At 44.3% G+C, this 11,108-nt stretch overlaps 1 protein-coding gene across 1 annotated transcript; it reads right to left on the bottom strand.

Moving 5' to 3' along the window:
- Positions 1-496: 496 nt before the first annotated feature.
- LOC121782450 (probable xyloglucan 6-xylosyltransferase 5) lies at positions 497-2,164 on the bottom strand. Its single transcript, XM_042180300.1, has one exon. It carries the CDS (start codon positions 1,961-1,963, stop codon positions 602-604), a length of 1,362 nt encoding a protein of 453 aa, XP_042036234.1. The 5' UTR covers positions 1,964-2,164; the 3' UTR covers positions 497-601.
- Positions 2,165-11,108: the final 8,944 nt, after the last annotated feature.

Here is an 11,108-nt window from a genome sequence, read left to right as displayed (position 1 = left end):
CACCCCCTAGCTGGAATTTTTCTAACTTCAGCCTCCTCCAAGCGTATACTTCTGGCCCGCCACTGATGATCAGCCCTCTAATCTATCCCCGGGATAAGTGTTCAGGATTTTTGTAAATCGAACCACCCGTGTTGCGACTACAGCTACGTGAGGATGTCATGAGACTATAATGTAGATTGTTGATGCGAAAATGTTTCATGTACAAAGCACTAACATTCACACTTTGTTGTAGCATGCATGGTAAGGTTCCTCCTTCTAGAAGGAAGAGAACCTTCCAAGAAATTGCCTGAAAAATTAATAATTTTGAGAGTTGGCAGGAAATGTTACGATCGTCACTTAGATTTGCATAAGTTCTTTTCGAAGATGAACATGTCGAACGACATCATTTTGAAATTAGAAAAAAAAAATAATTTCTGAAATTACTATTTTACTCTTTACTAAAGATAAAAAAATCACTTCTAGAATCCAACTTAAATTTTCCACATAAAGTGGTGAAGTTTCGAACATAAACACACCCTCCATTTGGAAATAAAAATACACATTTGCACTGCAAACTATAACAAGAGAACCAATTCTTGTTCGAAAATGGTAGGTAAATTAGTCAACCTCTTTTCCCACTCAAAGAATTTCGAATTCCAAATCTATCTACATCGCCCACTAATTGTGTAACGCTCTCATTCCTAATCCTCTTAACATTAGGGCTCACCAATCCCCGGTGCCTAAAACCAAGCTCATTCAACACTTGATTATCCGCAAAGTTAAAAGCCCTCTCCATGCTCCTCAAGCACCTCTCCGCCGGGTAATCCCCGTTCCCCGCGCACGTCTGGCACCCGACAAAATGCGTCACGAACGGCCACCTCTCGTCCCCGTACCCCGCCTGGTACTTCTCCGCCATCTCCTCGTACCGGTCCACCAACCCCTCCCAGAACCCGTGGAGGAAGTACGAACTCTCGACCGACACCTTCTCCATCCACCGCTCCCTCTGCGAGACGAGCAGGTATATCAGGGCGGACTGGTCGTCCGCCTCGAAGTCCGGCCGCCCCTTGAGGAAACTAGTCAGGATTCTCCCAGCCTCCTCACGTGGCGGCCCCCTGGGCCCCATTTGGGCCCAGGCGTCTAGTAAGTCCAGAGACCATTGGCAGTTTCTTATTAAGAAACTGCCAGTGTTTAAGGCTATCCACGACTTTTCATTAAAGAGTATGTCTGGGTAGCCGTGTATCACGAGATTCGCGGCTCGGTACCGGTGGAAAGGTATCTCGAATACCATGTCCGTAAACAGGGCGTCGTTGTCCATCCACCATATCCACTCGGCCTCGGGGTGCGCCACCATGAGGCGACGGATAAGCGGCAGCTTCGCCCAGCCGCCGCCGCCGGACATTTCGCCGTCCAATTCCGCCGCGTTGTAGACGAGCTCGATGCCGTGGATCCGGCAGTAGTCGACCTTGTTTTTTAAAAACTTGAGGAGGTAGTGGTCGGCGGCGGCGCTCTCGCACGGGCGCGGCGGCGAGGCAGTGGCGAGGTAGGTTGTGGGGCGGCCGTCGACGGAGTGAGGGAAATTAGGGTTCCGGCGGCGCCAGAGCTTCTTGTCCTCATCCCAATTCGTGATTCTAGGGCCTAAAACGGAATTCAAGCTGGAATTGGGGGAAATTCGGGACGCGTAGTCGTCCGAATCGGTTAAATCGTCGTCGGAGCGGATGGCGGCGACGATTCGCTCGGTTTCTTCGTTTAGGTATCGGCGCTCGGCGTCGGTGTTGGTGTCGGAGGAGGCGAGGTTGCTGAGGCCGATTGTGCCGCGGAGGACGAGGATGGTGACGAGTCCGCAGAGGATTGTGATTTTGACGTTGTTGAATGCTCGATCGGCGCTCCGCCCCTTCGGAGGGAGGCGGTTCCGGGCGGCGGCGGCGGATTGGGGGAGAATGGTGGAGCTCCGTTTCTGAACGGAATGCGCAGGCTCCGCGCCCATTGTGAGGGGGAATGAATCGCCAATTCAGCTTCGACAATGGTGTGATTCTCTATCTAGAAATGGCGATGCGGATTGTTGAAGAAGGTCGTGAATTGATTGAGGTGTTTGTGGATGGGGTGAGAGGAGACATTGATGATTGATTGTCGATATTTCTGTTGATTCATCTTGTCTTCTTCAATTTTATAAAAAGAATGTTTATGGTTTTTTTTGTCGTCTTCCTGTTTTGTTTCTATTTGTGGAAATATTAACGGTTTATTTAGTTACGATATTCGAATTTGTATTTGACTTTCCAAATGCAGGTTAATTATTGCAGAATGAAATTGTCAACTCTTTACCTATCAAATTTTTATAGCAACAAAATAATAAAACATTTCTATTCGTGGAAATATTAACGGTTTATTTATATAAATTTCAAATAATTTGTATTAATATAAAATAACAAGGAAGTATTTTGTATGAATATTATGATTAGTTCACTAAATTTTTGATCTTTGAAATGAATTTTTACTACTAAATCGGTGGCATTACATTTTAAAGTACTTATCGCCAATTTTCTCCAAAAGTAAGTAGATGATCATAAAAGATATCATGTCATCGAAGGTGAAGCTTTATTTTCATCATAAAACTTTAGAGCATCCCCATCCGTGAGCTTGCAAACGAGCATGAAGGGGGCCCGGACCCACTTTTACTCCCTGCTCTTAGGCAAGAGCACAACACCCACATCCGTACTCTTCTGCAAGGACAAGCTCAATGGTCCCACCATTCTATTATTCAATTTAAATAAAAACATTTTCACAAAATTAAAATACATTAAAAATATCCGGAAAACTATTACTACAAATTACAAAAAAAATTAAAAATTACATAATTAAAATCCTAAAAATAAAAAATTACATAATTAACATCATAAAAATTAAAAAGTACATAATTAAAATCCTAAAAATTAGAAAATTACATAATTTAATTCATAAAATTAAAAAAACCCACTACTAGTGGCCGAATTTCACCCAATTGTGTTTGATTAGGTCTTCTTGTAGCTCAATGTGGGCTCGGGTATCGTGCATTGTGTTCATTGTTTTGATCCTCTCGCCCACCGTCGTATGCACACCTCGGCGTGGGGGAGACCATACGGTTGAGCTTCCAGCTTTATCCTCGTCGTAAAAGCTAGACGCCATCGGTCCTTCGTCGGCTATAATCATGTTGTGCAAGATAATACACGTGTGCATGATGTCGGTGATATTTTTCACGTACCACAGCCGAGACAATGCCTTCACAATGTTGAATCGGGCTTGAAGGACCCCAAAAGCTCTTTCGACATCTTTCCGAGCGGACTCTTGACGATGCGCAAAAAGAACCCGTCTCGGGTCTTGCGGGTTGCTGAGCGTCTTCACGAAAGTCGACCACCTTGAGTATATACCATCGGCGAGATAGTAAGCCATGTGGTATGCATTTCCGTTGAAGGTGAAGTCGATCGCCGGTGCTACACCATTCAAAACATCATTGAACAATGGCGAAGAATAAAGCACGTTCAAGTCGTTGTTGGATCCGGCAATACCAAAATATGCATGTCAAATCCATAGGCGGTAGTAGGCGACCGCGCCGCCGCCCTTGTGGCCGCTTAAGTGTTGCCCCCTCCAAGCAGTCCAACAATTCTTCCACCTCCAATGCATGCAGTCAATGATGTCAAGCATACCGGGAAAACCATGGACTGTTTCGTGAAGATGAAGTAACCGTTGGCAATCATCGTTGGTGGGTGCCCGAAGGAATTCCTCACCGAAAGCTGAACGAACACCGTCGCAAAAATTTTTAAGACAAAGGATTCCAGGTTACTCACCGACATGCAAATACTCGTCGAAGAGGTCAGCCGTTTGCCCAGTAGCAAGCTGTCGGATGGCACACGTACACTTCTGCAACGCCGAGAGACTTTGTCGACCGGTTGCGTCTGTACTTGTTTGAAAGTATTCAACACTGGCGGACAATGTTTTGACAATACGCATAAACAAGCATTTTGACATGCGAAAACGGTGCCGAAAGTAATCTTCCGGAAACCGCGGCTGGTCGGAAAAATAGTCGGCAACGAGCCTTTCGTTGGCTCCCTCCCGGTCACGGTGGATGTAGCGGCGAGTTGATATAGTTGGTTGAGGAGGAGGGGCGGGGTATTAGCGGCGACATAGGCTTCATAGGCGGCATGATATTGTTCATAGTATTCTTGTTCTTCGCGCTCCGCTGCCGCAATGAGATGGGTGAAATCCATTTGAGAAGGTTTGAGTGAGAGAGAAAGATATAGATAAGTTGTATGAAAAAATATGAATGAGAGATGAATGAGAGATGATTTGATGTGAATAACAGATGATGAATGTGTGTATTATAGATGATTTTGGGAATAAAAAAATCAGAAAAACGGTAAAAAAAAGGCCATATTTTTGGGAATCTGAAAATATTTTTTTAAAAAATTTTTGGTATTATTTTCAATTTTTTTTAAAAAATGAACTTCCAACGGAAATGCCGTTGGCAAATCAGGAGCCTCAACTTCAGTTGCTCGCTGGCACGGACGTGCTTTTAGCTAAGAGCAGCGCAACGTCAGCGGCAAGGGCGCAGCGGCGAGCAGGCGGTGCCGCGCCTCTGGCACTGAAGGACGGACGGCCCGCTGCTCACCGCTGCGGATGCTCTTAGGTTGGTAGCTGTTAAATTCATAATTAGGCCTAAATCAGTCGTTAGGATATACTTCAACACATGCATTGATCCTGATAATGAGAGCCCAACTGGAAATGTTTCGTAGTTTTTTGTTTACTTATCTGCATTCGATTTGTTAGTTCTGGAAGAAAATCCATCCGTTGTACTCGTATTAATCTGATGATCTGGCACCATTTTGTGTGTGATTCATCTGATGTAATGTAAGACTCAATTTTGTTACAGGGTGGTAGTAAACTATGACTTCCCAACAGGAGTCGAGGATTATGTACACAGAATTGGAAGAACTGGTCGGGCAGGTGCCACTGGAGAGGCTCACACTTTTTTCGGTGATCAGGATGCAACACATTCTTGTCAAAATTCTGGAAGGAGCGACTCAAAGTGTCCCTGTGAAATGGCATCACGTGGTGGTGGGATGGGAAGAGGAAGGTTCCTGTGGGGCTCTTCCGGACGCGATGTTGGATTCAGTGGACGTAATAATTCTTCCTATGGTGGACGTGATGACTCTCCCTACGGTGGAAGAGGCAGCAGCGGAGGTTGGAGAACACCGTCGTCTCCTGATAGACAGGACAAGTATATATGAGGCACTCAGTTCAGTATCTTCTTCGTATTCTCGCAGGTATGGTTCTGGGTCATTCGGTCACTACTCAAACGCTACTGGAAGCTTTCATCAGAAGAGCTTTCACGAGAGCATGATGGCTGCTTCTACTAATAAAGATAAAAGCTGAAGCAGAAGTCCCAATGCATGGTCGAACCCCTGATATGCCCCCGTAAACTTTTCTAGGGTGGGCAAATTTTTGCTGTACATGTTTAGTTTATTTATGCTCTGATTCATCATAATCTGATATCTATAAATGCATGTCAAAATTAAAATTTACTTCCTTCACCCTGCCTCAAGTGATGGAATTCTTTTGGGCACGGGATTTAAAGATCAAGATGACTCAAGAACAAGAGGCTTACTTGGCTTGGCATTAAACCTCTGTCCATGGGAGAATGGAAGAACTTTTTGTTGAAAAATGAGATACAAACTTGCTGGGCGAAAAATACATGGAAAATAAAACAATGAAAATTACACGTAAACAACTGAACAATTACACGGAAAATCTGTGGAAAGTGGTAAGCCGAGTCGAGGAGTCCTCTTTGTTCAAGACGAGATACGCCCGGTAGTGCTCTCGGTTTGGCGTGTCGTCCCCAAAGATAAAACGGCTTCGTCTCTGATGTAACAGCACCGCTAGCAGCAGAGCTCCGACGAACGGGAGTAAGGCGGGGGCAGAGCTTCGACGGGAAGATTATGCAGAGAGGGAGATAGCGTGTATGCAAAAATGCTGGTGTATGTTCTGTGTAGAATGCAATGGATGCATGCCTATTTATAGGCCAAGTCCACCCGTAGGGGCATTGATGGAGTCAACGGCCATTATTTGGGCCATGATGGCTTGACTGTAACCGCCGGGGGTTATTGACTGGTGCACTAGCCATTGGGAGCTGAAGAGACACTAAGCACCTGGACACGCTACACGACGGGATACACCATGGACCATTAGGGTCCATCGGGGACTTTTTGTCTCCCGTTATGCGTCGGGGTCCAGTGGGGACCTTTTCTCTCCCTTTGTGCGTCGGGGTCAAACGGGGACCTTTTGTCTCCCGTTATGCGTCGGGGTCCAGCGGGGACCTTTTGTCTCCCGTTATGAGTCGGGGTCCAGCGGAGACCTTTTGTCTCCCGTTATGCGTCGGGGTCCATGGGAAACATTTCGGGGACCAGAACCACCATGAGTCGGGGTCCGTCGGGGATAGTGTGGAGTTTGGGGTGGTCTAAAAAGAACAAGCGGGGCTTGAACCACTCTCAACGACCAGCTCCAAAGAACAGCCCAAAGACCACCCAAAGACCAATTGCCAAGTTCCAAGGCACAAGACACACGGCATCCGGCACACGATGCACGGGACACGGTGCGCGATGCGTGGCTCGCGGCTCGCGGGCGGCCGGCGGCAGCGCGCGCGTGTGGGCTCTGTCACCTGTCTTATTCCACGATAATTATTACACATAATAATTCATCTTATTAAATACTTCATCAAAGAAGTTTATCATCCCCGATATGGGATAATTAACAATTAGTTAATTAATCCCTTAGTTTTTTTTTCTCATAGCTCATTTCTAGCTTTATTGTGACCAACTTTAATATATTATTTCTCACTCACCGGGAATCGGATTTGAGAAAATGAATATACTACGGTCATCTACTCGGAACGTAGATCGACGTTATTGCATTTAATTTCACAAAATTAAATGTCTTGTAACATTTATTATTAGTCAAAATCATTTGACCAAGCACGATTCCAACAATCCCCCACATGAGTGGAAATTGCCAAATGCTTATGTATGCAGACACAAGCTCAACCCTCAAGAGGTATGTAAGCATAAGGAAATGTAGTTTTTGGCTTTGAACCATCCATAGTCAACACCATCGGATACACAGACGGACTAGTAGCGCGATGCTTTGAACTATTCTTCCACGGCTTGCACTGAGACAATGATGTTAACACTTAAACACATCAACCTCATCCGTTCTCACGTTTTGTGTCCATTTCAGGCCTTGGACACCACTTTGGATTCATAAGTGTATTGTTTGAAGTGGCCCCACTTCACACTTACATAGGGGATTCCTCGTTAAGTATCTTGTCATACTCGGTCTCCTTGAGAACTTCATCTCAACGAGATCCTTTAGGGATCATTAAAAGTCATAGACCTAACCTCACCACTAGGCTAGTTTTTCCAACACTCTATTACTCTATAGGGAATAGATGTAGATGGGTGTTCACACGAATTCTCATAGCTTAGTTTCCCCATTGAACCAAGTTCTTGGGATATATGGTTGGGTTACCACTATGACAATTCTTTAGTTTATGGATTTCAAACACATTCCCTCTAGCAATTTATTCATTTGATCACGATTTAACCCTTTGGTTAGCGGATCAGCTAAATTATCCAATGACTTCACGTAGTCAATTGTAATCACTCCTGTTGTGATCAAATGTCTCACGGTATTATGTCGTCGATGAATGTGTCGAGACTTACCATTGTACAAGCCACTGTTTGCCCTCCAATAGCGGCTTGGCTATCACAGTGAATTAACACCGGAGGCACGGGTTTTGACCAACATGGAATATCTTCTAGGAAGTTTTTAAGCCATTCGGCTTCTTCCGCAACTTTATCTAAAGCTATGAATTCAGATTCCATGGTGGATCGGGCTATACATGTCTGTTTTGTGGATTTCCACGAAACAACACCACCCCCAATAGTAAAGACATATCCACTTGTTGAAAGTGAGTCTTTGTTATCGGATATCCAGTTTGCATCGCAGTACCCTTCAAGTACCGGGGGTATCTCGAAAAGTGCAGCACATGATTTTGAGTATACTTGAGATACCTCAAAACTCTTACAAGAGCTTTCCAATGCTCTTTGCTTGGATTGCTCATATAATGGCTCAACTTGTTCACTGCGCAAACAATATCAGGTCGAGTGCAATTAGTAAGATACATAATGCATCCAATGACCCTTGTATAATCTTCTTGTGCAACGGGTTCACCTCTGTTCTTGCTCAAGTGAATATTGAGCTCTATTAGCGTCTTAGCCTGGATGCCATCATAGACATTGAACCTCTTTAATACTTTCTCAACATAATGAGATTGTGTTAATGTGATTCCTTCGGATGTTCTTAGAATTATCATTCCAAGAATTACATCGGCTAGACTCATATCCTTCATGTCGAAGTGTCTCTTTAACATGACTTTCGTGTCGTTAATCACTTGGGTGTTACTACCCATGATTAACATATCATCAACATAGAGACATACTATAACGTATCCACTATCAGTGTTCTTAATATAGACACATTTGTCACATTCGTTGATTTTAAATTCATTTGATAACATCACGTTGTCAAATTTCAAGTGCCACTGCAACGGCGCTTGTTTCAATCCATAGAGGGATTTAACCAGTTTGCATACCTTTCTCTCTTGTCCAGGTACTACAAAGCCTTCAGGTTGTTCCATATAGATTTCATCTTCAAGGTCACCATTTAGAAACGCAGTCTTAACATCCATTTGATGAATTTCAAGATTGTGTACAGCAGCAATCGCGAGAAGCACTCGAATTGATGTAATCCTCGTTACAGGTGAGTTGGTATCGAAGAAATCGTACTATTCCTTTTGTTTAAAGCCTTTGACTACCAGTGAAGCTTTATACTTGTCCACGGTTCCATCGGCCTTAAACTTTCTTTTAAGGACCCATTTTCATCCTAAAAGTTTAGCACATTCAGGTAGATCAACCAACACCCACGTGTGGTTTAGCAAAATTGAATCAATTTCGCTTTGAACAGCTTCTCTCCAATGCAACCCGTCTGGGCCAGCAAAGGCTACTTTTATCGATGTTGGTTCTTCATCCAACATAAATGCAATATAGTCAGGACTAAATGTCTTTGGTGTTCTGACTCTGCTACCACGTCTTAGTACATCATCGCTTGGATCAGGCCTTGTTCGCTTGCACGATTCTGGCTCTTCATCCACTGATTTAGAACTAGTGGTTTCATCCTCAATTCTCGTCTCAGAATTGGGTACAATATTTTCCTTATCTTTGCGAGGAAATATATTTTCAACAAATACATCATTTCTTGACTCGATTGTTGTTCCCACGGTCACAGTCGGTATTTCAGACTTGTGGACAACAAATCAATATGCACTACTATTAAGTGCATACCCAATGAAGATGCAGTCAACCGTTTTAGGACCGATTGTAACTTCTTTGGGCAGAGGAACCATCACCTTTGCCAGACACCCCCACACTTTGAGGTATTTGTAGGATGACTTCCTTCCCTTCCACAACTCATAAGGAGTAACGTCCTTACCTTTGCGTGGGATTTTGTTTAAGATGTAGTTGGTTGTCAAAACAGCTTCCCCCACATGTTCTGGGGCATCCCCGAACTGATCAGTAACACATTCATCATCTCTTTAAGAGTTCGATTCTTGCGTTCTGCAACACCATTAGATTGTGGTGAATATGGTGCAGACGTTTGATGAATTATACCACTTGCGTTGCATAATTCCTCAAACGGGGCTACGTATTCACCGCCTCTATCACTTCGAATCATTTTGATTTTACATCCAAATTGATTCTCGACTTCGTTCTTATAATTTTGAACGCTTCTATTCCTTCGTCTTTACTTCTTAAAAGATAGACATAACAATATCTTGTGCAATCATCTATGAATGCGATAAAGTATTTTTTACCACCTCTCGTTTGCACCAATTTTAAGTCACATACGTCCGCGTGAATTAATTCAAGGGGTTTCGTGTTCTTTTCAATCGAATGAACGGTAACTTAGTCATTTTCACCTCAAGACAAGTTTCACATGTGTTTTGAGTTTATACTTCTTTTGCCTTTAGTAAATCTAAACTTACTAATCTTTTGATGGCATTAGGATTTACATGTCCCAATCTATTGTACCACAAGTTAGAACACTCAGTCAAGTAAGAAGAAGTAGATGCATTCTTATTATTAGCCAACGGCTTAGGGACATGGCGTGTAGCTACACTAAGCTTGAAAAGTCCGTCGGTTACAAAACCTTTTCCTAGTGACTTTCCAAACATGTACAAAGAAAACCTATCATATTCGAATACAAGTTTAAACCCCTTATTCACTAGTATTGATCCCGACACTAGGTTTTTGCAGATGTCCGGGACGTGCAGCACATCCTTCAAAGTGATGGTGACGCCAGCCGTCATCATGAGAATCACGTCCCCAATGCCGAGGACTTGAGACGAGGCTTGATTCCCCATATTGATCTTCCTCCCTTCAACAGCGGTGTAGGAGGCGAACTTGCTCTTATAGGCACAGACGTGGGCAGTAGCTCCAGTGTCGATATACCAGCCACCTTTGTTATCAACAAGGTTGACTTCTTCCGTGACCACAACAACAAGGTCACTTTCATCCTAGTCCTTGAACTCTTTTTCAACAACGTGGGCAGCCGACTTCTTCTTCGGCTTGCAACAGTCCTTGGAAAAGTGGCCAGGGTTGCCACAGTTGTAGCAGTTGCCGTCAACCTTCATCGCAGGTTGTTTCCTCTTGCCCTTGTCCTTTGCAGTTGGACGGGAGCGTTTGTTGGAGGGACCGTCCCGCTCCAACAAATTGGCCTTTGCAACAGGTGGGCCATGGCCCTTAGCCAAATCATCGTGTTTGCGCACGTCTGACTCGATGCGCAGCTTCACGATCAAGTCTTCAAGATTCATCTCCTTTCGCTTGTGCTTAAGGTAGCTCTTGAAGTCCTTCCAGCCGGGTGGAAGTTTTTCAATGACCGTGCCTGCCGTGAAAGCTTCAGGCAAGGCCATTCCTTCGGCTGCGAGGTCTTGGATGATCAGCTGGAACTCTTGCACTTGGTCCATGATTGGTCGTGAGTCGACCATT

The sequence above is a fragment of the Salvia splendens genome, chromosome 20 (genome assembly GCF_004379255.2).
Source record: "Salvia splendens isolate huo1 chromosome 20, SspV2, whole genome shotgun sequence".
Classification (NCBI taxonomy): domain Eukaryota; kingdom Viridiplantae; phylum Streptophyta; class Magnoliopsida; order Lamiales; family Lamiaceae; genus Salvia; species Salvia splendens.
Note: the sequence above shows the minus strand (reverse complement) of the source record. Positions and strands in the feature narration are given on the sequence as shown.

Excerpts from the sequence above, each read along its gene's own strand:
- LOC121782450 (XM_042180300.1), bottom strand. The coding sequence starts at position 1,963 with ATGGGCGCGGAGCCTGCGCATTCCGTTCAGAAACGGAGCTCCACCATT.